At 41.9% G+C, this 26,708-nt stretch overlaps 2 protein-coding genes and 1 non-coding gene across 9 annotated transcripts in view; all 3 read right to left on the bottom strand.

Moving 5' to 3' along the window:
• Window positions 1-686, bottom strand: part of IGDCC4 (immunoglobulin superfamily DCC subclass member 4) — a 37,617-nt gene extending 36,931 nt beyond the window's left edge. For 2 of the 3 annotated variants that reach the window (XM_033109343.1, XM_033109344.1), the window contains exon 1: window positions 410-514. In XM_033109343.1, the coding sequence (XP_032965234.1) occupies window positions 410-479 (70 nt within the window). In that variant the 5' untranslated portion in view covers window positions 480-514. Of the gene's footprint in view, window positions 1-409 lie in introns of all 3 variants that reach the window. The other variant, XM_033109345.1, reaches the window with a different exon arrangement.
• A 13,522-nt stretch (window positions 687-14,208) lies between these two features.
• The window catches only part of DPP8 (dipeptidyl peptidase 8), a 52,486-nt gene continuing 39,986 nt past the window's right edge, over window positions 14,209-26,708 (bottom strand). For 3 of the 5 annotated variants that reach the window (XM_033107983.1, XM_033107982.1, XM_033107984.1), the window contains exons 17-21: window positions 24,643-24,789; window positions 23,300-23,452; window positions 21,892-22,034; window positions 21,225-21,336; window positions 14,209-18,416 (exon numbers count right to left, since the gene is read on the bottom strand). In XM_033107983.1, coding sequence (XP_032963874.1) covers window positions 18,294-18,416; window positions 21,225-21,336; window positions 21,892-22,034; window positions 23,300-23,452; window positions 24,643-24,789 — 678 coding nt within the window. In that variant the 3' untranslated portion in view covers window positions 14,209-18,293. Of the gene's footprint in view, window positions 18,417-21,224; window positions 21,337-21,891; window positions 22,035-23,299; window positions 23,453-24,072; window positions 24,260-24,642; window positions 24,790-26,708 lie in introns of those variants that run through there. The other 2 variants (XM_033107985.1, XR_004423198.1) reach the window with 2 other exon arrangements.
• On the bottom strand, window positions 25,145-25,275 carry LOC117024325 (small nucleolar RNA SNORA38). The gene has a single exon (XR_004423404.1). It is a non-coding gene; the product is annotated as a small nucleolar RNA SNORA38 (small nucleolar RNA).

Below are 26,708 nucleotides of genomic sequence, written 5' to 3'. Positions count from 1 at the left end.
CGCGCGGGCAAGGCAGAGCCCGTCCCGTGCAAGCCACCAACACCGCAGCCACGGTCCAGCGATGCTACGCCGCGACCGTGCCACGCACTGCGGACACGTACGCCCGCAGCGGCCCCCTCCCCACCCTCTGCACGCGCGCACGCACACACACACACTCACTCCCGACTCCGCAAATCAAGGACACACACCCCCTGCGGACAAATAAGAGCCGCAAACGCCCCCGACTGCAGCTCGCGGACCCCCCAGCGCGGGCATCACACGGACCAGGACATGCAGCCCGCGCCCCACGGTCCCCGCACTCGCTCGGGACCCGGGATACACGCCAGCCCCGCAGCCCCGCGCAGTCCCGGGCGCGGGCGCAGCCACACGCCGCAGCCGCTCCCGCCACGGCCGCGGCGCCCGCCCTTACCGCGCGCGGCCAGCAGGCAGAAGGTCAGCGCGATGAGCCCGCCGCCGCGGCCAGCGTCTACGCGCTCCATGGGGCCGGGGCCCGGCCGCCGCTGCCGCCGCCGCCGCCCAGCTCCTCGGCCGCCGCCGCCGCCGGGGGAGGGCGCGCCGGGCGTCAGTGGCCCGGGGAGGCGCGGCGCCGCGGGCGGGGGCGCGGCCTCGGGGGCCCGGGCCCGAGCGGGGGCCGGCGCGGGGGCCGGGGCTGCTGCCGCCTCGCCCGCCCCTCCATCGCCATCTTGGGCGAGCAGCCGAGGCGGGGGCGCTTAGCGAGTGCGGCAGTCCAGGCCCCACCGGGGACCCCGGGCCGGGGCACCGTGATCCTGCATCGCGCTGGGCTCTGCGTTGCTTGGGTCTGCGCCCCGGTGCCTCACCCTCTCCGGGTCACTCTGGGCCTTGGTTGGGCCGCTTGTTTCTAGGTCTATTTGTCTCAGTCTCCGTTTCTGAATCCACGGGTCTCTCTTTTCCCTGCCCCTGCCTCAGGGTCTCCTCCATTTCGGTTCCAGGCTGAGGGGAGGCAGAGTCAAGCCTCCGTCTCTGTCCTGATGGCCCCGTCTTGCCTTCGGGGCCCAGTCCATTCCAGTGGAGGTCCTGTACTTAGCTTCTCCACAGGCTGCACCAACAGACCCACCGAGGACATGACAGTTCTCCACCCGCATATCCTTTGCCATTCCACGCAGAGGGCTTCTCCTGGCTTCCCTTCCCTGCTCATGCAATAACCAATCCAGGCAGGGCGTTTAGTCTACCCCAAGCACTTCCACCCTGCAACCCTGGGAGAGACAAGGAAGGTTCGATTGCTTCCATTTTACACACAGGGAAACTGAGGCTGGAGGAGGTGAAGACTTGCCTAAGGACATGAGGCCAGGGAGCGGCAGACGCAGGACCAGAACCCCGGTTTTCTGACTCCAGGAGGTCATTTCCCACTCATTCGTCAACTGTGCCTTCTCTGTCTTAGCCAGACTGGTTGCTTCAGTATTCCACAAATATTTCTTGTTTTAAAGACAGAGATTCAATCTTCAGGCTACAGCGGGGAGAAGAGTACAGATTAAATGACCTATTTAAGGTCCGTCCCGAAACCAAGATGCCACGGATCTTTATTCCCTGTCTCCAGCATTCCCATGACTTTTGTCTCTACCTGGTAGGTGCCTTACCCATGTGTTGCTAGTTCACCCTTAATAATGACCAGTACTTTGCAGCTCTAAGGGATCTGCATTTATGCATCCATTGCCAGGCCCATTAGCAGTATTTGACTTAGCTGATCACTTCCGCTTGCTTCTCTTAGTGAAGCCATCTGGTCATCAAGGCTTTAAGTGACATCTTTAGACTGAAGATGCCCAAATTTATACTTCCAGGCTGGACCATCTCCCCTGAACTCTTGACTTATCTAGCTACCTGCTCAACATTTTCATTGGCTAATAGGTATCTCAAATTTAATATGTCCAAAATTGAGCTCTGATGGTCTCTATTAAAACTGCTCCTCCCTCAGTTTCCTCCATCTCAGTTCCTAGCAGTTCCATCCTTCCTGTTACTCAGGTCAAAACCGTTGGAGTCATCCTTGACCCTTCTTCACTTTCATATCCCTCACTCTCCACCTTCCCTCTACCACCTTGATGCAAACACCATCACTTCTCACCTGTGTTGTTGCAGCAGCCTCCTCAGGCTTCTGCCTGTGTCCCCCTTTAGTCTTTTCTCAATACAGCATCAGGAGTGATTCTGTTAAAATGTGAGTGAGATCATGTCAATTCGCTGCTCAAAACCCACCACGGCCTCCTAGCTCAGAGCAAAAACCAAAGTCCTTACAATGATGAGAAGTCCTGTCTGATCTGGAGGCCTGTTTTACCTCTCTGACCTCATCTCCCACACCGTCCCCTTTGCTCACCACCTCTCCAGCCACACTAGCCTTCTGGCTGTAACTTGATCATGACCAGCCCCCTCCCTCTTGCTTCCAGACCTTTGTCCAGCTAGTGCCAGTCTGGAACTCTGTCCTCCCACTCCTCCCGGCCTCACAACACCTCCCAGCCTCCCTATCCCCCTTCTTTCTAACATGCTCTACATTTCACTCATTTTATTTATAGTCTGCCCCTCCCCCCACTAGAATGTGGGCTTCATGAGGACAGGGACTTTTGTCTGTTAGGTTCCCTGCTGAATTCTAAGCAGCTAGACCGGTATCTGGCACTTTGTAGGTGCCAATGGCCAGGGTAAAAGGTACAAGTCACTGCCCACAGGGGCAATAGTGTCCTAAGTGGCATGGGGTGGCAGGGAGGATGGGAGCAAGAGGAACTGTGGGTATGGTGGGGGGTGTCAAGGAAGAAGGCTTCACAGAACTTTTGATTGTTGTAGATGTCTGATCTGGGTCTTGACAATTTAAGGAGCGTAGAATGGACAAGGGTGGAGGGAAGAAACGCCCTCTGCTGAGGTCCTGTGGTGTGAAAGACAGGATGTGTTCTGGCCATGGCAGAGCCAATAATTAACTGTACAGATATTCATGGGCCACTTGTGATGGGCACTGGGAACACAGTGGTGAACGTGACGGTTCTTGCCTGCGTGGCACTTGGCCTAATGAGGGAGACAGAGACATAAACAGGCAACTGTAATACTGTGTGATACAGGCTTTGGTGGGAAACAGGGAGGGGGGCACCCTCGCCAGACTTAGGGCGAAGCAGGGAAGTCTTCTGGAGAAAACAAATACCTCAACCCAGTGTAAGCAGAATGGAAGAGGTGTGAACTGGGCAGGAGGGCAGGGGTGGGAGAGGAAGCCAAACAGAGAAGCTGTGGTCAGATGGGGAAGGCCTTGTATGTTGCCTAGAAGGCAGTTGATGATTGGCTGTCAATTGAATGAATAAATGAACAAACAAGATGTTTGTAATGCAGGGTCTCAGCTCCCACTCCCCACAGAAGAACGCAGGATATGGTGAGGCCAAAAAGGAACATCCACAGAGCCATAGATAGGGGAGTCATACCACTATATTCTCACTGGCGGCTGAGTTGGAGACAGGAAGCAGGAGCCACACGATCCACAATCTGCCATCCGCTTCTCTACCAACCAACCCCCATGCCATCGTGGCCATGGCAGTTATATTAGTGGCTAATGGCTAACTAGTTAGAGCTGATGGCCATCTACTGCCCAAGCCAGCACCTTTCCACGTGTGAGGCCGAGAGCCTGGAAACTGCTCTTTGGGACTCTGTCCCCACAGCGTTGCCATATACAGAGGGTTGCTAATTCCCCAAGCCACACACAAAAATCCAGTCCATTTCTCTGTATTCCTATCTCAGCATACAGGTGGGGAATAGTGTGAGGTGTGACAGGCTCAGGCCAACCCAATCCAGTGTAATGAATAAGAGCCATGGTTCTCATCCTGCCTCTGTTACTGATTAGTTATGTGTCTTTGGGCAACTTTTTTCTCTTCCTGGGCCTCAGCTTCATCAGTGAGAAAAATGAGAGGGCTGGAATATGATGCCTATTTCTAACTAGGAGTTCCAAAGAGTTCATACTCTTAAAAGTGGATGTGGCACTTGTCTTAATTTCTTTCTTTTTAAATCAATCATTTATAATATTTTATTATTTTCCTCTTTCAGAGGGTACCATGGAATGCCTCCACGTGAGTGGAGTATTCATGTGTAGAGGGCCGTGGAGGGCTGAGGAACACGCTCAGGTGAATAGCATTTGCCACTGTCATGGCTTTTACCATTAAACAGCTTCAATTGTTTTCCATCTTAGTTATTTATGTTTAAATTATAGCCATGTCGGACCGTGAGAAATATATGACAGGAAGTATGAGGAGCACTGATGGATAATCTACAAAAACCTGATGCTGAAGAGAAAGTGATAATTTTACAAATTTGCCTCAAGTTGATCAACATTGAAAAAGAATGTTATAGTCTTCTAATCAAAAGTCATTAGTCACTAATACTTCAAAAGTCAATATTTAAAAAAAAATAAAAGCTAGTGATAATTCAGTCTTATTTGGTTTTTTGTTTACTAGAAAGGCAGACCAATTGTATCTTCAATGTTATTTGTGGAGAAGTACTTCCCAATAGATACAAAACCTTTTATTTCACATTTCAGAAATAAAACGAACACACACATTTTAAAGGTTTTTAAAAAAATTTTACTTTATTGTAGCACAAAATGCAATCCTATCATGAAAACAGTTTTTGTCTATTTTTTTTTTTTTTAAAGATTTTATTGGGGAAGGGGAACAGGGCTTTATTGGGGAACAACAGTGTGTACTTCCAGGCCTTTTTTCCAAGTCAAGTTGTTGTCCTTTCAGTCTTAGTTGCAGAGGGCGCAGCTCAGCTCCAGGTCCAGTTGCCGTTGCTAGTTGCAGGGGGCGCTGCCCACCATCCCTTGCGGGATTCAAGGAATTGAACTGGCAACCTTGTGGTTGAGAGCGCACTGGCCCATGTGGGAATCGAACCGGCAGCCTTCGGAGTCAGGAGCATGGAGCTCCAACCGCCTGAGCCACCAGGCCGGCCCTGTCTATTTTTTATCCTGTGGTTAAATTTCGATGTACCTTTGGTCCCCAGATACAGTTTTTTTGTGGTTGTGGACAAATCATGTTTGTCTGCTTTTTTGTAATTAATTTAAAATCAGTACACATCACTTCTTCCATGGGAAAGAGGTTTTTTTTAAATCGTCAATTTAATTAAATATGTTAAAATTGCCTTCAATTAGTAATATATTGTTACGAGCTTTTTTAAAAAAAATAACTTCTTTGACACAGTTCTAAGAGAGAAATAACATCTTGGGGACAGGTCAAAACAGGGGTCGAGAGACCGGGAAAGGGTTGGAGGACTGCAGTTTCCAGTGGTTTGACCAGATGGATGGGATGTTGTTGAACAAATGTAGTGGGAGTGGGGGTTGGGGGACAGTGAGACAGGAGATGGAAGATAAATCACTTTTTAAAAATGTTGAGTGTGAGGTGCCTGCATGGCATCCAAGTGAAAATGTTAAAGTACCAGAAACGGCTTTAATCTGAGCAGAGAGATCAGAACCGGAGAAATTATTTTGTGAGCTGGTATGTCCCCTATCAGAACATCTAATACACTTTATTATACTATTTTTTATGAAATGGTTTGGCTCTACTGTGAGACAGTAAGTTCATTGCGGCAGGGGGAGGTGTATCTTGCTCGCTCCGGCTTTCCTTGCATCTAGCACAGTGCACAGCAGGGGTGTCCAAACTGTGGCCCGCGGGCCAACTGCGGCCCTCAATCCATTTTTAATTGGCCCACAGCAAATTCCAAAAATATATTTAGTTTACTTAAATAAACCAGGTGAGGCAATACGTACTTCACCTCGTGTGAGTGGCCGGCTGTTTGTGTATTTTACTGCATATGGCCCTTGGTAAAAAACGTTGAAAAAAGTTTGGACACCCCTGGTGCACAGCATATAGTAAGATCCTAATGCATGTTTTTTAGATGAATGGTTAAAAAAAGTTACTCTTTTATCATATGTCATGCAAAAATGATGAAAGATTTAAATCACTAAGGGAGTTCTCAAGCTAAAGAACTTACTATGAAAGGGGTTTGAGCATCAAAAAATGTTGGGAAGCACTTGCCTGAGTAATCTCTAAAAATCTCAGTAGGCTCTGTGACTCTAAATCAAGAATTTATGGCCTACTTGCTCTGTAGGACCAGCAATGGGGGGCTGTGGCATTCACATCATTCTAGAATAGATAGTGGAATCCACCACGGTGTGGTTTAAAAATATGTGTACAAGTTCTTTGACACTCCTTCCTTCAACAAGTAAAGTCTACTTCCTCTGGTTTTGAATACAGGCTGGACTTCGTGACTCATTTCTAAAGGATGGAATGTGGTGGTGGTGATTCTTCTGCGGTTTGTCATACAGGAAGATACAGCTCTCACCTGACTTTCTCTGGGGGACATGCATCTTTGGAGCCCCGAGCCACCATGGAAGGAATCCGGCCACCGTGAAGCTGCAGTACTGGGGAGACCAAGTGGGGGCATCACATGGAGATAGAGATGCGGCTGGAGCCCCAGCTGTCCCAGCTCAGGAGCCAAATGTGTCAGAGCCCCTTCGCAGTGTCCAGCCCAGCCACTGTCTGACTGCAGCCTCATAGGAGACCCTGAGCCCCACTAACCCCGGCACTGTGACAGATGGTGGCAGTAACAAATGGTGGTTGTTGTTTTACACCACTATGTGTGGGGTGGTTTGTTGTGTAGCACTAGGTAACTAGAACAACTGCTGGAGTCTTTACTGGGGGTTGGGTTCACTATTAGAACCACTTACTACCTCCGCCATTCATCCTCCTCTAAGAAGATACAAAAGGTAGATATGTTTATCTTCACCCTTCATATTCAAAACTATCTCCCACACTGGGCCTTGGCTCAAACCCTCTGAGCCAGTGGGATGGATCTCCTCTTACTCTGGGATGCCTTTCCACGCCTTTCTGATCATCAAATTGCTAAACAATTTGTGGAATTATGGAATATTTATATTTTTTTCTTTGTGCTTTTCTATTTTTTTCAAATTATCTATAATGAATACGTATTACTTTTGTAATTAGAAATAGTAAATATAACGTAGAGAGGAAAAAATACATACAATCTTCCGTTTGGGATGATGAAAAATTTCTGGAAATCATGGTGATGGTTGCACAACAGTGTGAGTGTACATAATACCATTGAACCATACACTTAAATGGCTAAAGTGGTAAATTTTATGTTATGTATATTTTACCACAATAAAAACAACATATACAATCCCTTAAACCTCAAGTCTCAGCTCCTTCAAGGTATCATCCAGTCCTCACTCATCTGTCGGTACCGCTCAGTAGCCACTGGATTATTTGTGCCTCGTACTGCCATTTCTTCACTTCTGTAATTCATATGTCTCAGTCTTGTATCTCAGATAACACTAGAAGCTCCTTGAGGGCAGAAACTGGCATTCTACAGGTGGTCATGCCTGTAGTGCCCTCACAAGGCAATTGCCTAGAAAGCAGAACACATCTCCTGAAGAATCAACACTACAAATGATGGCTGTGTTCTCATCCTAGGCAGTCAAAACCGACTGAATTCATTAAATATCTGAAATGTTGTAAATCAGCAATAAAAATATATTGCAGTAAAATATTAGACATTAAACAAAACAGAAAAATCAGTGGAAAGGCTGACAAGTTGGAGATTGAATTAATAAATATATTTACACTAAAAAACATAATTATTAACTAGGTAAAACAGAAAGTTCTGAAGAACGAAAATGATTCAAAGTTTATTATATGACATCATCTCTGAATACATTTACATAATCATACTGATGTAAACACGGAATATTGGTCTAAGTAAAATTATAATAGAATTATATTAAAAAGATGGTGGAGGTGGGAAGTGTGTGTGTTGGGTAGAAATGAAAGGGAAATGAATTTAGGCCGCCCCTAAATTTTAGGGGCGGCCAGATGGCTCAGTTGGTTAAAGCGCGAGCTCTGAACAACAGGGTTGCCAGTTCAATTCCCTCATGGGATGGTGGGCTGCGCCCCCTGCAACTAAGATTGAGAGGATGGCGACTGGACTTGGAGCTGAGCTGCGCCCTCCACAACGAGATTGAAGGTCAACGACTTGGAGCTGATGGGCGCTATAGAAACACACTGTTCCCCAATTAAAAATAAAAAAAGCTAAATGTTAATCTTTCATAGTGGGTTGCCACTAGATAATGCATAAAAAAGAATCACAGGAAAACATTATATAAACATGTTATTTAGAGATTTGTTTTAGAACTTGACTCCTTAAGCTATGTGCCAATGTAACCATAATAAATTAAAACTAAAAGAAACCAACCCAGCCAACGATGATATAGGTTTGTATTGCTCACGCGGATGCCCCCCCAGCCCTGCACTGTCCTTCCTCCTGAGCTTTCTGGGCACACACTGTTCCATGTGCCCTGCTCCCATCAGCGTTTTGCTGTGTCCAACAGCCAGCTCCTGGCAGGAACCAATGCTCTGCAACACCCACCTCTTCTCCAGGCCAGCCTGCCCAGCAAGCCTGGGATGCAAATGGCTCCTTCCTGGTGCCCCTGGGTGAGGGCCCCTGTACATACACCCAGCATAGCGAGCTGTGAGCTCTCTCTCGGTCTCTGGATGCTCTGCTCACAACTGGGCACAGTGGTCATGGCAGGATGGGCACACCACCTTCAGCAGAACTGAAAGGCGATGCAGGTCACACTGCCCACCTCTCTTTGGAAGCTGCAAGCCCCCTGCTGACTGTGTCCTCCCAGGGCCCTTGCGGGCCAGGGTCCTCCCCTAGGCCTGCCCTACCCAACAGCTTTCTTCTGACTCATTTTCCCCATCAAAGTATGTCGAAACCCATGGCCTGACCTCCCCTCTGGCCTCACAGACAAGCCAGTGGAGGTGAAGCAAGCAGAAGGGGTGGGTGGGCAGACACACAACCCCCTCGGCTCCTGTTATTCAACGCCCTTCCTACCCCATCCCTAGCAATCCCACCTTTTCCTATTATTTCCCCAGCCCCTACTCAGGTTCCCGCCTTCCAGTGTGCCAGTGCCGCCCCCCACCCCCATCACTTAATGTCTGTGGGTATTCTCTTTGCCTAGAGTGACTTCCTCCCACCTGGAGAAACTCACTCCTTAACACCTAATTCAAATGCCACCTCCTTAGTGCAGCCTTCCTTGACCATCCTCTTCCAGTGCTCAGAAAAAATAACAGCTCATGTTTGTTGAGTGCTGTGTGTCCGACACTAGGAGCTTTGCAAGTGTTTTCTCATATCGAAGCTCACAGCAACTCCATGAAGTATTACCATCATTAGCTCTAGGTGGTAGAAGAGGAAGCTGAAGCACAGAGAAGTTAACTAACCTGCCCAAGATCGCACTGTAGGCAGTAGTTCAGGAAACCGGAAGGCAGGCTCTCCGGTCAAAGCCCACCCTCCTGCTGTTCTGCTTTGTCTCCTGGGGCCCCACACAGCACTCAACATGGCTCTCTTTGCACTGACCCTCTTTGATTTACACGGCCCCCTCCACTTCTGGATTGAGAACCCTTTGAGAGTACAGAATGCGTCTGACTCTGAGCATTCCCAGATCCCTGGATCCCTCGGCAGGAACCAGGTCCATGGCAGCTGCTCGAGTCATGTTGCTTGCTAATGGATGAGTGAAGCCAGGATTAGCATTCCACTTCTGCACTGTGACCTTGGGCCTACAACCTCTCTGAGCTCTCATTTCATTCTCTGGGCGGTGGGGGGAACATGGAAGGAACAAGAATACTCTAACTGATTCAGTCTCCTAGCTTATAGCGGAGATCAGATTGAACATGATTCTGTCATGAGGAAATATTCTGTAAATAATGGGACACTCACCACACAGGTGGGCAGTGGGTATTCAGAGGGACATGTGTCACCTGCTCACAGGTAAAGAAAGCATGTGATCCCTAACAAGGGCCTTATAGTTAATGACCCCTTTATCCCAACGTGCAACCCTGGAATGTGAGTCCTTGGACAGGCAGGTGCAAAGTATCCGAGCCTAAGGCAGAGTCCGGTCACCCCGTTGGAGAATTCTGTCCCCTCCTCCTCGCTCACGTTCCAGAACCTGCTGCGCTCCCAAGACCCCTGGGGCTGAGTCATGTTCCTCTGCCCACCCAGCATCTATCTTCTCCAGGACTTGGGCCTGACAGCTCAGATCCTGGAGAACAGATTGCTCCTGCTGGCAGCCTTGCACTTCTTGCAGGGGGTGGGGTCACATCAACGGCAGGAATGCCAACTTGAACTTCATAAATCATTTCCAAGCCCCTATCCAATGCCAGGCCTGTGCTCGGCATTTTGGCCTCAGCGCAACTCTGGGAAGGAGGTGTTAGTATGGCACTATAGAGTCCAAGGTTAGAGAAGTAAAGGGCTTGATCAAGATTACAACTACTGGACTTGAACCCATGTCTATCCGACTCCAAATTCTCTCGTCTTTCCCATGCTCCCCCTTCTTTCTCTGGGCAAGTTCAGGGAGAGTCATATCCAAGACCCACCCAAGACATGCTTTCTCAGCATGAACTCAGTCCCTGAAGGAACTCAGATTTCAGGCAAATACCATATTTTCTTGATTCTAAGAGACATTCTGATTCACATTTTTATATTTCTGACATCAGGATCTTATAAATGGTAACATCTTAGATTTTAGAAAATTTAGTAGGTAGTCTAGACAGTGCATTCAAGTGTCTCTGTTCAGCTACCAACTAGTTTCGTGCCTTTGGGGAAGTCAGTTTATCAGCCTGTAGCTCAGGGAGAGTCCTCAGCTTGCCTTTTGGTACCAGCTCTGCCACTTGACAGCTCAATGGCTTTGCAGTCTTCTCTGGGACTGTTTCCCCATCTGTAAAATGATGGGGTGGGGGCCACTGATTTGTGAACTCTTCTTTGAAGCTGAAGATCATGTGTCCCCCATCATACAGAAGTAAAAAGCTGAGCTGCTCTGGGTGAAGTAAATTCCGTGGTTTCCTGGCAGCAACCTCGGCTCCCTCACTTTGGCAGATTCCTTTGCTGAACTCTGGTTTGGGAGAACACTGCTCTGGGAGGTGAAGACAGAGACAGAAGACCTGGGCTAAAGTGTGGACTCTCTTTAAGCAGCTGGCATGGCTGTGGTATAATCGCTTCCGGGCTCTGGGCCTCAGCTTCTCATCCGTAAAGCAAAGCAGCAGATGAGATGATATCTGTTTTGGCTCTAACACTCCATAAATACAGTCTTCCATTGCTGCACCTCTCAATCTCTTTACTCTGGCTGCATTGCACATTAAGATCACCCAGGGAGCTTATATAAAAAGAAAAAAAATTAAAAGATGGCAGACCTACTTCCCAACCCCCATGCTGATTAACTGATCCCAGGAGGGATTTGGACATCAGTGTATTTAAAAGCTCCCCAGGCAGTTGTGATAGAAACCAGGGCTGAGAAGCACCACTCCTCCAGCCCTAAAGCCTTGGTGGGGGAGAAAGAATAAAAATTCCAAGGACATTTCAAAGGAGTCATCCTAAAAGTTTAAATTATGGTAAATTTGGTTTCTTTTGCAGCCTTACAAATGAATTGGTAGACACGTACCTAGGCACCTATAATCTATCCATCAGACAATGCTAAATAAGTCAAAAATGTTTTCCTTTGAAAATTTTTTGGTATTCAAGTACCTAATAAGTGATTCCTACCTATCTAACTCTAGTAGGTATGATGGGGAGAATTAACCAAGTGTAATACAATGCCTACTCAGTCTGTAATCTAACTGGAGAAACAAAACCAGAGGCAAACAGTATGGTATAAAATTAAGTGCTAAATCTGAGATCAGCTTTATTGAGTACTTTTATTGCATACCAGGCATGAAAGCCTTTATAGTAATATATGAATTTAACCCTCACAATCTTTTTTATTTTTTTACAACGATCCATTGAGGAGGGTTGTTACTATTCCTACTTCACACCTAAGGAAACTGAGGGTCAGAATGTTATGTAAACATGCCAAGGCCCATAAAGCTAGCAAGTAACAGAGGCAAGTGTGGAAGCCAGGCTCCAAAGCTAGTGCTGGTACCGTTTGCCATGCCGCCTCTCTCAGGTGGGACTAGCATGTGTTCTACTAATTGAAAGAGGAAACTGTCAGGATGCTTGTGGGTGAGTGAAGAGCCCAGGCGAGGGGAAGTGAGGGATAGTGAGGTCGGGCGATACAGGGGCTTGAATGTCTGACACAATTTAGGGACCAGAGCAGGAAAGTGAGAATTTAGCGTGCCTTTTAAGACATCTGTGTCCTCCTGGGTGTGCTAGTAAGGCGGGAGGTGAGTTGGTCCTGAGAACCTATTGAGAGCAAGGGAGGCGTCCTCTTCACCTTTGTTTTCGCATAGCCTAACAACACAGGCCTGGCACATGGTTGTTACTAAATATTTGGTGGATGAAAAGTTGAGAACTGCTTCTTTGAAGTCATTTGGAATTCCTAATCTTCACCTCCAACTCAGGCTAGCTGGAGAGGTGCTGTTGTTGTTACCCCCAGCATGACATTACAGGCCCTCGACTGAGGCCGGAGCAGCAATAGGAATGAGGCAGAACAGAGAGTTGATAGGATGCAAAGCATTTACCTGGCAAGGCAACACATCATCAAGTGCCCAACTGAACAGCATTCACGTGACGCTTAGGCATGCAACTATGACCACATATGTGGCCAGAAACCAAGCCAACATGGAGAGTTCACTTTATAGAATGGCAGTGTGGTTTCCATAATCTATCTGGTCGGAGGACTTTTCTGCAAAGAATTGTATCACCCGTGAAGTAGCATGTTAAAAATAAACTGTGCCACTTCTGTAGGGTGCATTTCCAGTACAGGTGGGAAGAATTCCTGCAACTGGCTAAAGACATCCTGGCTAATTGCTTCCCCAAACTTCTATTTCAAGAACTCAAATCTGGGAGCCAATTTAGAGAGCATCTTTCAATAAGGAGCACATAGCAAACTCAATTTCATCACCTGTGTCAGAGCTGAATCCCATCTAATCCGTTTTAATGGGAATGCAACCTCTTCCAGGGTGGCAGGGCCAGAGCACCAGATCTGTGGACAGAACTAGGCTGATGAACATTTAAATCCTGGTAATTCCCCAAATCACTCCAAGCGCCAAATAAAATTGTTATGAGATTCTCATACTGCAGCTGTTTCAATTCTGCTCTCCCCGCAAAGCACCAAGGGATCAGTTTCCTCATAACCACCAAGTGGGTGAGGTTAGGCCAAAGGGAAGTCTAAGGTCTTCAAACCATAGCACTTGCTCTGATCTGACTCTGGAGCGCTGGAGTCTTAGAGCCACTAGCAAGTCTGCACCTCAGCAGTCTCTGCAGTCTTGGCTTATGGGCAAGTTGAAAGCTGATTTTTGATTAGCAATAAATCTAGGCTGAACTAAAGGGACCAAGGTAGTCTATATAAGTCTCCCAATCAGTGCCATAAATGGATTATAGGCATACTGAAATATTCTTTAGAGCTTGGGTGGCTTGGCTGGTCACCTCTGGCTGCAAGCAGGTTATCCGTGTCATACGAATGTCTTTTTCTGTCATTAGTTGAAAGGTTAGGAAGCACTGCCCTTTAGGAATTACCGTCTTTAAAGATCATTTTCATTCCAAATAATTTTTGTATACAAATGAAAAGTTTAGGACCCTAATACATAATATAGCAGTTGTTCTTTTTTAGATTATTATCCCTTTGAGAATCTGATAAAGCCAAAGCTCTTCTCCCCAGAATGCACCACCATGCATTCACGCAATATTTTGCATACAACATCAGAGAGTTATAGAATCCAGATTAAGTGTCTGTTCTGGAAAGATTATCATATGAACTCAAATATACTAATTTTAGAGTTCCTCTGCTTCTATTCCCCCATCCTTTCTCTAGTACAGCTTCAACACCAGAGAATTGTCAAAGAAACCTCTAAAAAAAGGTACTGCAATGAACTCCCTTGAAATTTCTTGGGTAACATGCAGAAACCACTATGCACTCCAACTTGCATTTCCAAGAAACTCCCTTGCTCAGGGAAGCTACACTAATCATTAGCTCCAAGCACTACTTACCCTTGCAGTATCAACTGATGGGTGTTGGGAACCCCTTGCAGGTACAAAGCAGTTCTCTGCACACCTCCCTTTGGGTCTGGATGCATTTTTGGTTAGTGTTTATAGTACTAGAAACCCCACCTTGCAGTCTACCTTCTCCATTGCAAGCATGACCTTGTTCATGTATATTAATCACGGCACACTTGCCACTAATTAGGGGAAGACTGTATAAATGGGGAATAGGGGAAAAAGGAACATTTACATCAATTAATTTTAGCAGCATCTTTATTGCAACAAAGAACCTGTAATAAAATGCAACAAAACTAATGTTTCGCTTTACATGATTAAAAGCTATGTAGCTGAAAATGAGAAAACCCATAAACTTACTGGTGTGAGACATGCGATTCTTTTTATACAAGTCAATGCTTAAAACAGCAGGCACTTTATGTTCTAAATTAAAAACCTGAACTCCAATTGTGCTGAATACAACATAAATTTGTATTTGGGTTATTTAAAAACCAACATACAAACACTACTTTTTCTGTCTGTGAAATGATTACCTAGAGCTGTCTCTTGACAAAGTTAAGAAAAGCAGGAACCAGCACGTTGCACGAACACGTCTCCATGTTTTAGGCTGCAAGATGGATAGGTGAGGCTGGGAGGGGTTGGGAAGGTGGAAGTCAGGGAAGTTCCCTTATTCCTTTATGTCTGCTGGGAATGGACACTCACCTTATATATCTTAGTTTGGATAGGGCCATGTCTCTTTTCTTACTTTAAATAGCTAAAAATTGGGCTCCCAGGCTTAAGCAAGCACTACTCTATATCCCAATCCCCAAATCTCCCCACTACACCAAGGAAGACATATTTAGTGTAACAATTTTAATTAACTTCAGAATGTCATATACTAATTAGAAGTACTGCTTCATTAATAAGCATGCTTAGCATTTACTTTAGAATGGAAAAATTAACCATTTTATGTTATCTTCAAAATGTTTCATAGGAATATATTAATAAATACTTTTTAAAAATTTGCCTTTTCTACGTATCATTTAACTACCATGAGTCAGGACATCTGGATGGAGTCCAGTACCAAATGAACACTAACCAGCTGTATGGCCATGGGTATACTTTCTTCTCTCTCTAATATGTAGGTTCCTCCTCTAACAAATGAGAACATTCAATCATATCCAAGATATAATAGCTTAAAAATGTAGAATTCTATAATAATGAGAGATCTTATAGGAATCATTCCACCAGAAGAGAGAATGATGTTACAGAGAGGCGTGATACCAACCTTCTGTAAAGAATAAAACAAGTGGTAAAAAAAGTTAAGCATCAATATCTGTATCTCCTTCTTTGAAAAAGTAACACATGCACTGTGACTTCATCCTCTTGTGTGAGGCTTTGGAAATGAGCCAGGAATGGCATAGAGGGAAAAAACCTTCATTCCAAAAAGAATCTCCAGACAAAGGGGATATACAGTTAAGGATAGCTTCTGCTTCTTCAGACTGAGAAGGGACCCATCGTTATAGATGAGCAGCTGTCTTGACTACTGTTTTGGGTTCATGTAAATCAGTCCAGTGTAAAAATCACCTATTATTTTGTTACTCCAACTCAATTCTCTACAGAAATTTCTGCAAGTGGCACACAAAAGATTTGCTTTAGAATCACCTGGAAAGCCTGTTAGAAATGCAGATTCCTGGTCTCCACCCAAATCAACTGAATCCAAATTTCTAAGAGTGAGGTTCAAGACTACACTTCTTTTAGTAAACATCCCAGAAGAATCTTAGATTTTGAGTCCCACTGCTCAACAATGCACAAGCAACTCTGTTGATGGTTGATCAAGTGTACCCATTTATCAAGCCTACAAAAACCCCATTTGATGTTTAACCTAGTGCTTTTTGGCTCTCACCGAAACAGCCACTACTTTTATATACTCTTATCTTTTAAGTTGTTACCCATAGACAGGGTACCAATAGATTTAGCAAAATTTCTACTGATTGCTCGAATTGATTATGATGTTTTCCACATTGGTTTAAAAAATCAAATTCAGTCAAGCTGTCTTTCTGCAAGTGAATTCAATCAGGAGGAGAATGGCATTTAAGTGACTGGGAATGATAAAAGGAATGCTTATGATAGGCGGAAAGAAGGCAAGATGCAAAAGGAAAACCTGTGCATTTAAGAGTATATAAGGTTTTTTAAGGTTTGTTTTGATAGAATAACAGATGCCATTTTGAAGAAACAGCCTTAATGGGTAAGAGGTTTCAAATGAGCAGCTATCTAAAAGCCACTGTTCATACCATTTTTACTTTGCATATTATATAAGTATAGATCCTTGGAGGCCAACTAGTCCACAAAAACCACCTTCTTAAGTAATGGGGGAAAATACTTTCTTGGGGAAGAAAAGTTACCCAAATCAATTTAATTTAACATTGCAAAATATAAACAAATCATGGCATGGGAAAATATCATGAACAACATCAATACATATACAGACAAAAGGGAAAAGTGTGGCACCTATTGTACAGTATAAATACACAAACCCAAACCCAATCCCCTTTCCAAGGACAGAACCACCAGGTCACCCTGCCATTTCTGGACTTCTCCCACATCCGACCTGGCCCTCAGCAATAAAGCCCACCTCTGACTCAGTCACCATCCTTACTAACGGAGGTTGTACTCTCTACGGGAGAAATCCACTCTGTGTAGTGGTGAGAAAGAAAAAACAATTTTTCTTGGAGCGCTGTTTAAAAGTACTAGTAACAACTTTTCAAACACTGAGGCTTGTGATAAAAAGGGTCAAACTTATAGATGCCTTCTCTGCCACTGGCTCCAATGTGACCCATCTAGCACCGTAAGACTCTAAGGGGACAGATCCCAATGAGCACCTGAAAGCCTAGGAGCTCCCTTAACAGTCAAGAGCTAGGGCTAACCCAGGAAAATGTCATGGCCAGTCAAGAAATTGCTTCTAGGCTTTGAACACTGAAAAAAAGAGACATGGCCTGTCAGGAATCAGTTTATGGTAAAGAGGTTGTCTGAAAACCCTTTTTATTTTAAGCTCACAGTATCTAAATTATGCTCAAATAATTTAAAAAGGAAAAAGAAAGTTTAAAGTTGTAAGGTTTCCAAAATTAAGAAAGTAACAAAAAAATTAGAATTTAGAATTATAAAAGTAACTCTTAAGGAACTTTTCCTCCCCCGAATAATGTTAGTCTATAACTGTGTTGGCAGCAGAGTAATTTCTTAATTCTGATTTTCTTAACTAACATTCTACAAGTTTGAATTTCACTTTCCAAACTTTTTCATGAGTATTTTTTGGTCAAATTATGCTTCTGCTTAGTTCTTAAGCATGCCTTCACCTTCTCCTCTCCCTGTCATTCTCCGCATCCTGGTCTCCCCCAGCCTGCCAAAATTCCCTTCCATCTCCCTAAAACCCTGGAACATTTTAATAAGGAAATACCCAATGGAAACTGGCACCGCTAAATTTTCTGAAGAATACAAATGAATGTGTACTTTTTCCTTTTCTTAACGGAAAATAAATTGCCTGCAAATATTTAAGCTCTAATCATTTGATTAAATTTTTTCTGCCTGTAATTATCAATATTATAAGACTAATTAAATCCATGCTACATATACAGTTACTCCGCCTTTATGCGAAAGGAAAAACCCACTCTGTCATATCATCAAAGAGAACTATTTATACTAGATACAATTTAAATTGACTAAAAACCGGTCAGAGCCTGAATGAAACAAAATAAGTGTCTTTAGGAGGCCACTAAGTTTTCCTTGAAAAATCATTAATGACTGGTTAAGTCATAGATTTAATATAGATTAGTTTATAACATGCTGGATACATCCCAAGCAATGAAGCATAAGCTATTCAATTACATTTAAGTGCTATCAAATCTGTCACTAGTCAGAGATTCTGGAACTGAACCAAACCAATTACTAATATCATAATTTAACAAACTCAGAAGTATACTGTAAAAATATACTAATTAAGTCCATGAGGTTTATAATGCTGTTAAAAGTGAAAATAAGGTAGTATGGATACATGGTGCTAATGTCTTATATGCTAATCACATATTTCTAAGGACCCAGCAGAGAATTACTCAAGGTTTTCCTGGGTCCCTCAGAAATATGTGTCATTCAAAATTTTGTGTGGGTATGGTTAAGGTATTAGATTACTATCCACAAGCTGTAGATGCCTGCATGGCACCAAATATACTTTCAGAAGTAGATGTTATGTGGCAGGTACCAAAATGTGATGATCAACTGTATGTTCTCTACTGATTAAACCTCCTCATTTGGTTAAACAGCCAGTGTATACCAGAGTTCTACACAGGTCAAAATTATATCACTTTCAGAGCAGCAATACGTGATCCAAGGTTTTCTTGAAGGTAGTGCAAAAGATGCAGTTCATAATGCTCTCCAGATTCAGGAACTCTTATGCTGTGTCTCTCCTGAGGATAGATCTTAACAAAAAAATCAAAGTACGAAAAATAAGAATTTAATAATATATCTCCTTCCAAAGCTTTCCAGAGATTTTCAGCAGGATTAATAACATGAGTACACCCTCTCCACCAGATATTACATACATACATCCTATCTAAAGGCCCCTCTCCTCTTTTTATAATTCCCTATATACCACTAGGCTTACAGAAGAATTTATCTGTAGAGCAGTGGTTCTCCAAGTGTGCTCTGCAGACTTCTGGGGTCCTCAGAAACCCTTTCAAGGGATACACAACGTCACACTACTTTCAGAACAACACCAAGACATTATTTGCCTTTATTCACTGTGTTGGCATTTGCACTGATAATGCAAAAGTGATGGTGGATAATAGTGCTGGTACTTTATCATGAATCAAGGCAATGATTCAAAGCCATTAATTGTACTAGAAGTCACACTATTCTAAACCACCACATACTTGCAGTAAAAAAAGAAAATACCAATTTCACTTAAGTAGCACTAAAAATTAGAATTGATTTTATTAAATTGCAACACTGGAATAGATGTCTTTTTAATATTCTGTGGTGATGAAATGGAAAGAATGCACAGTGTACTCCTACAGGATATCTCAAGAAAAAGCACTTGTACAACTGAGTTGCAAGTTGAACTGCCACATTTTACACTTGATCTTAGCCAAATTTTAAATGGAATTTCATTTTTAACTTGAAAGAATGACTGACAACTATGGTGATTCAGATGTGGGTATCTGGCCAACATTTTTTCAAAAATGAATGAAATGAGCTGGTCACTTCAAGAATGACATTGGGGGGAGGGGGCCGGATGGCTCAGTTGGTTAGAGCCTGAGCTCTGAACAACAGGGTTGCCAGTTTGATTCCCATATGGGCCAGTGAGCTGCGCCCTCCACAACTAGATTGAAGGACAATGACTTGGAACTGATAGACCCTGGAGAAACACACTGTTCCCCAGGATTCCCCAGTTTAAAAAAAAAAAAAAAAAAAAGGCAGTATTTGTTGCCAATGATAAATTTTGAGCTTTTAAGTGAAAATTGTTAATTCTGGAAAACTTGCATTTTTCACTACTGCCCTGTTTCCCCGAAAATAAGACCTAGCCAGACAATCAGCTCTAATGTGTCTTTTGGAGCAAAAATTAATATAAGACCGGGTGGCTGGATGGCTCAGTTGTTTACAGCGCGAGCTCTGAACGACAGGGTTGCTGGTTCGATTCCCACATGGGCCAGTGAGCTGCGCCCTCCACAACTAGATTGAAGGACAACGAGTTGGAGCTGATGGGCTCTAGAGAAACACACTGTTCCCCAATATCCCCCAATAAAATAAAATAAAATAAAAAACAAGACCTGGTGTTATATTACATTATATAAGATCAGGTATTATATTTTATATTACATTACATTACATTATAATACATTATACCTGTCTTATATTATAGTAATTGTATTAATTTTTGCTCCAAAAGACACAATAGAGCTGATTGTCTGGCTAGATCTTATTTTCGGGGAAACACAGTAGCTCAAGAGCTCCCCATATGAACTTTTCTGATAAGATCAGTGGTAATATTCATGTGATTTAAAAAATACTTTATGAAATGAGTGAACATTTAGAAGACTGGTATAACACAGTGAACCAATATTTTCCAGAAGACCAATGTATGGGCAAAAGATCCATTTGAAATACAAGATCCAACAGACTTTAATGCAAAAGAGTATGGAAAGTTTATAGATATGGCTTCAGGTTCCACACAAAAAACCTTTAGGAAACTACTATTTGTCAAAGAATACCTACAATTATCTCAAAAGGCTAAAATATCCCTCCCATTTCTTAGCTACAGACTCTATGAGGCTAAATTTTCTTCATATACTTTAGCCAAAACAACATTTCACAACAGATTGCATGAGGCAGTAGCTATGAGCATCCAGATGTCTTCCTTATTAAGCTAGCCATTAAGGAGATGTACAAAAATGTAAAAGCAATGCTACTTTTTTCAGTAAATTTTTTTGGTTTTGTTTTGGAAAATATCTCCCCCCCCCCCACCAAAAAAAATCTGATTTTTGTTAACATGTAATAGTTTATTATTGTTATTTTAAAATAAACAAATATTTAAAATGTTTCTTAGTTTCAGTATCTCATACAAGAAATACTGATAGACATAACACACACAAACAAACGCTCTCTGGTATGTAAAAGCTCTTTGGTACATAAAGGGGTCCTGAGACCAAAATGCTGGATAACTGCTGCTATAGACTAGTATCTCATAGCTTACCTACATAAATGTCAACTGAAACATAAAACAGGAAAAAGTAGTATTTTTTCATTTCTTATGAGCATATAATCTATGTAAGAAGTAGAAAGGAGGAAGATTTTTCTTAAAACCTTTTTATTTGAGTAATGGAGCAATGGAGGTAGGTAACCCGATGTCAATATAAAAGAAAATTAAAAGACCATGTAATCAGGTCCAAAAATCCTTTTGCAATAATGAAATCAAGTCACATTTCCTCACCCTTCCAAGGGGAAGAAGAAAAGCAACAGAGGATAGTAAATGGACTCCTATCATCTTTTCCATGATTACAAACTGAAAGCAGATACAGAAGTCATGTAATCCAATAGGCCAGTTTTCAGTCTGACTTCAACAGATTCTTAATTTTTATCCAACTAGTTTTATACAACTATGCTTATTACTTTAGTTCTTTTAAGCAAAGAATGGCCATAGCTGAAAATTCAGCCTTACTCCAGTTTATTATATTTCAAAGTAATGAATCACTAATCACTATTTATTTAGAAAATGTAGAAAAACTCACCTGTAAATCATATGGCTTTCCAGCCCTCACTAAAAAACTCAATAATATACTTGTGTGTGCAAAATGGACATTCTCATCCAAGAATCCATGTAAGAGCAGTAAACGATTTGGTCTAGAGAAATGGAAGTATCAGAGGGTTAGGCAAAACAAAGGATTTGGAAAAATCACTTAACTCCTTCCTTTAAACTAATCACAATTAACTATATTAACTTCCTTATATTGTAATATTAGAATAAGGATTCCATATTTTCAGTATTGAATTTGTAATGTTAACCAGATGATACCTGTATGAAAAATTAAAAAAAAAAAGATCATGTGTTCAATTTCCCATTACAATATCGGCACACATCAATAACTATGGCATGTCCCTAGAAAAAGAAGTAAAAAAAAACTATTTGTAAAATAATGCAGAAATATAATTTTTTCTACCGTAGTCGTGTATTAAACTTCTTTCAACACAAACAATTGCTTGAAACATAACTTGTAAAAAAAAAAAAAAAATCAGTATGAACTGGCCTTATAATTCAGCTTTGAGAAATAGCCATGCCATTCTAGTATTCTATAAAATATTAGTCGTGGTTATAGTATTAGTTCTCATGATTATTAAAGACAATTTTTTGAAATATAATTTTAAATTTATAATCTTAATTTTAAAGCTTGAACTTACTCAGAGGGGAACTTTTCTGCCTGCATGGCCACAGATCCTAAGTAATAGCCCTGTTCATTCTGGTCAGGGTGACCCATATAACGTTCCGTGTAGCCTGTATCATAGAAGATCCATAGCGTGACGGGGGCCCCAGCAATAGCAACCTACATAAGACAACAGTGAGAGTCAGGTGTGGTCCAGAAAAGAACAGCTAGCAATGAGAACTGGCAAAATTATCCTTAGGCTTTAGCCCCACGACTGGGGCTACATGGTCTCAGGCCACTCAACAAAAATCAAAGTGGAGTGCCAAGTTCAAGAACTTGATACTTTGTGAGTCAGTTAGCTTCTTGTTCCACAGGCATGCACATACCAAACCCTTAAACTGGGCTAGTCGAAATATAAACATGGGCTCTTTTGTTAAAAGGGGAAACTGAACTAGAACATGTGAATGCCTCAGTGTGAATGCATTCCTACTTTTAAGAAAAAAATGTGTGAGAAGTGTCAGCTTTACACAGAAAAAGCAGTCATTTTCTCTCTCTCTCTCTTTTTAGCTTCTGTTGGCAGTACAGAATTTAAAACAATGACTGAAACATATTTAAGCACAAAACACTTGCCTCATTTTAAGGCTCCCACAAATAGTTTTGTATTTAAATATTGTAATTACTTTCTTGATAACTGTAAGCCTGAGAAAATTATGGCAATTTTCAGAGTTCATTTTATGGTTATTATAAATAATTATCTGAATATACATGAAAGAACAAAAACCCTATCATTTTTGTTCTTAAAAATAAAATTTATTTTTCACTGTAAAATAAAATCATGTTATTGAAATATAAAGAAAAAAACTACTCATACTTCCCACTCCCTTAGCAACTATTAGCATCTTTATGTATTTTCTTCTAGCACAGTTTTTCTAAGAAGTTGTTTATAGAATTATAACCATCGCTTATATATTTAATAATTTATTCATTTAATACAGATTTACTTTGGACCTGTTATGTGCCAAGCACTGTGCTTGGCTGTTGAGGATACAGTGACATATAGGGCAAACAGGTCCCTGCACTCAGAGCTTGCAGTCCAACAATTAAACAAGTAACCACAATCCAGTATGCATGTTTGTGTGTTTTACTAATCATGAGTAACTCCCATAATCTTTAGCATATGTTTACAAATAACCAATAACTGGTCAAGTTGACAAATTTTTTAAATATATAGATATATATTGAAATACATATATGCAAATATATACCTCACATGGCTATCACAAGTTGATAGATATATTATCTCACATGGCTATTAAACACACAAACACTAACATTCCATAATACTGCCAACTCTGTAAACCTTCAGAAAAGCATTTTCTTATATCCTCAATTTACATAAAATTCTATACTTACTACAGAAAGAAGAATCACAGGAAGTCACATACCCTGAAGATATCTGACCTCTGCATTAATGCCATCAGGGAGAGGTATCCTCCATAGGACCAGCCATGGATACCCACACGATCTAAGTCAATGAAATCATATCGAGAAGCCAGATACTGGAGTCCTTCCACCTGATCGTCAATTTCTATTTGACCCTGTGAAAAAAGGGAGAAAATTTCAGATTTTGATGAATGAAAGTCTCATTATAAGAGTGCTTTTAAAGCTGATAAATGTTTTTACTAAAAATATCTGTAGTTTTTTAGATTAGAATTCATTATTAACTGAGATTCTGTTGCCCGAAAAACATTTAACTCTATTTTAGAGATAGGGGCCTACAGCTTCTGTTGCTAGCCTGTCTTAGAGTTTAATTATCCCTTAGTCATAAAGTTCTTTCCTACTGCAACCCAAACTGTCCCTTGTCTTACGGGTATTTCCCATTTCCATTTATTTGTTCTGTTGTCTGCTAAGAGGTCAGCATCTTCCTTGTAACAAGCCTTCCCATACCCAAAGACAAAAAAAATTAGCCCCCTTAAGTGGTTGACTAACTTTGCTTCTTCTTTTTAAAATGTAATGCAGTAAAGTAGAAGAATCACTCTTGAGGCCTTATCCTCCTATTTCCCCATCATCTACCTCTGGAACTAAACATACTATTTCTTTAAAGTTCTATTAAGTCCTAATTCCTACCACCACCACCCTGTCTGTATTACTAGGCCTGCCAGTGCACACAATCTCACTTCACTAAGCCAAAAACAAAAATAAAAACAAAAAAACTTACATGAGAATACAACATAAGGTCAAAGAACTGGCTGTGGGAGAAAATCCCCATGTCTTACTCAGCATGTCCAATATACTGGCAAATGCAGTAACTGCCTTACTGTGCAAAAGGAACATCGGATTCTCATCTTTTCCCAAAGCAGCAGAAAGGACATGGGGCATCTCTAAAAGGTAGCATTTAAAGCTTCCTGTAGAGAGAAAGAGGCTTGTCACAAGGAAGGCACTAACCAGTTGGTTTCTCTCTTCACAGAGGACAGAACAAATCTCAATTATTCCTCTCAATAGTGCACAGGATGCTGAAAGCTAAAGGGTGCTGCCTTCTGGCTAACCTGGACACACAAATAGAGAGGGTATTTCTGTGTAAAAGTGGTTCTATCTCAGCTTCCCAAAGTTACATACAGGTATACATTGAGTTAGACTAATGAATATCAAGTTGCATCTTCCCTCCCACCCCCAAACTCTAACTCTCTCTCTCCCTCAGCTCCTTCCCCCAACTCTATCTCTGGGATTTCACACCAAACAATGCACCAAAAAATGTCTTTAAAAGAAAAATGTTTGTATGTTCACACACCATTTTATATTTAAAGGCGCCTTCAAATTTAAGCCCTCGGTGACAGGATCCCCTGTTGTCTATCACTACAACCACATAACCCAGAGAGGCTAGAGTATTCAAACGGAAATACTTGACTCCTTTAAACCGATTATTCACCAACTGCACCTGAGGAAGAAATACAACTTCAGTGAAATTTATTATATGGTAGCATACAAAAGCATCAGAGAGGCAGGACACTGCGAAAAGTACAAAGCTTTTTTAAATATTACATTGCCTTTAAAATTACATTTTATTTTCTTGTGGCGAGAACATTTAACATTTTTAACATCTCTTAATGAAGTTTTAAGTGTATAAGACAGTATCATAAATTATAAGACAATGCTGTACAGGAGATCTCTAGAGCTTATTCATCTTGCAAAATTGAGACTTTATGTCCACTGATCAGCAACTCTCCACCATCCCCATTTGTTTTTAAATTAAATCAAATCTTTTCACGTTTATGTTGCTTTTTTTCTTTTTCCTATGTGGGAGGGTTGATCTTAAGCCTGCAGGGAGCAAGCTGGCTCCAGACTTCTCCAAGTCCGTATTTCTCTGCCTCCAATTCTTACGTGTCCAAAGACAGGGAACCACAGACACGCCTTTGTAGGAGGGTACTTCTTTTCTTTCTTCACACTTAATTCAGGGCAATTACTAAGCAACTATAGACTTTACCACTATAACCCAGATATTAACTACATACAAGACAAGAGATTTAACCTACTCCATAGAAAAAGTTACTAAAATGATTACCTCTACCCTGAAGAATTGTGCCATTCTAATGACAGAGACAAGGATAAACAGATCATTTTTCTTCCTTACACATCTACCTAGGATTGTTTCTGACCAGTAACAGGAAAACTTAGTATTTAATGAAACACTATGATTTGTCCATCTTCATTTTTTCTGTTACACAAATCAATGCAAAAGGTAGAATAATTCCTATTTCACTTAAATGCCCTAGAAACTATACCTCAAAATAACCAGGAAATTAAATGTTATTTAGTGCTTCACCAGAAATAAACTATCTAGTGAAAAGGGGCTTTAGTTAGTGGGCAGAAAGTTACAGAAGTTCAAGGTTTGGTGGACACTAAGATAGACATTAAACAACAACAAAAAAAAAAGTTCTGGCAAAAATGACAAGTTTTCTCTGGTTGAAACCAATGGGAAAAACCAAGTCAGCCAAGAGTTAAATAAGAATCGACACTAACTTCACTCAAATAGCTCCTGAGCATTCACTGGGCTAGATTGGGGGCGTGGCAGTGGTGGTGGTAGTGATGTAGAGAATCTTCTCGTTTTGAACTTCTGGATGTTAGTACCACTATAACTAGTTAGTACCACTATAACTAGTCTTCCGGTCTCTATTCTTCTCTTAGTATGTTCACGCGGTAGCAGTGATGTTTTAAAAATGTAAATCAGATATGATTTTGTAGCTTACTTCCCACCAATGGTAAGGAGTTCAGATCAGAATAAGACCTAAACTCCTTGCCACTGCCTTTGACATTCTCCCACGCTTGGCAATTTCTCTGACCTCTTCTCATACCTCTTCCTCCTTTGTAAGCACTATATCCTAATCTTATTATCAACTATACCGAGTTGATTCTAACCCTAGGACTTTGACCTTGACTGTTCTGCTGTCTGGGATGCTCTTCCTTCCAATCTTTAACATGGCTCGTTCCTTCTCATCCTTTATACCCTCAGAGACCTTCCCTGACCTTCCTATCAGAACTTCCATTTTAGTCACTCACTTTGCCATCCACTTTCCCACCAATTATTCATAGTACTTCCATTATATGAAGTTATATATTTTTTTGTCTACTTATTTTCCTCATTAAGCTCCACGAGGGTGGGACGTTAGTTTGACTTGTTCACTGTGGTATCCTCACCAAAAAAAGTTCCTGCTGCATAACAGGAACTCAATAACTATTTGCTAAATGAATGAATGAATGAAAAACAGATAGAATGATGTTTTCCCTTCCTACTCTGGGAGGAGGGGTTTGGTAGGCAATGGTGTTTTTTTGTTTTGTTTGTTTTGTTTTTGAATAAAG

The sequence above is a fragment of the Rhinolophus ferrumequinum genome, chromosome 6 (genome assembly GCF_004115265.2).
Source record: "Rhinolophus ferrumequinum isolate MPI-CBG mRhiFer1 chromosome 6, mRhiFer1_v1.p, whole genome shotgun sequence".
Taxonomy (NCBI): domain Eukaryota; kingdom Metazoa; phylum Chordata; class Mammalia; order Chiroptera; family Rhinolophidae; genus Rhinolophus; species Rhinolophus ferrumequinum.
Note: the sequence above shows the minus strand (reverse complement) of the source record. Positions and strands in the feature narration are given on the sequence as shown.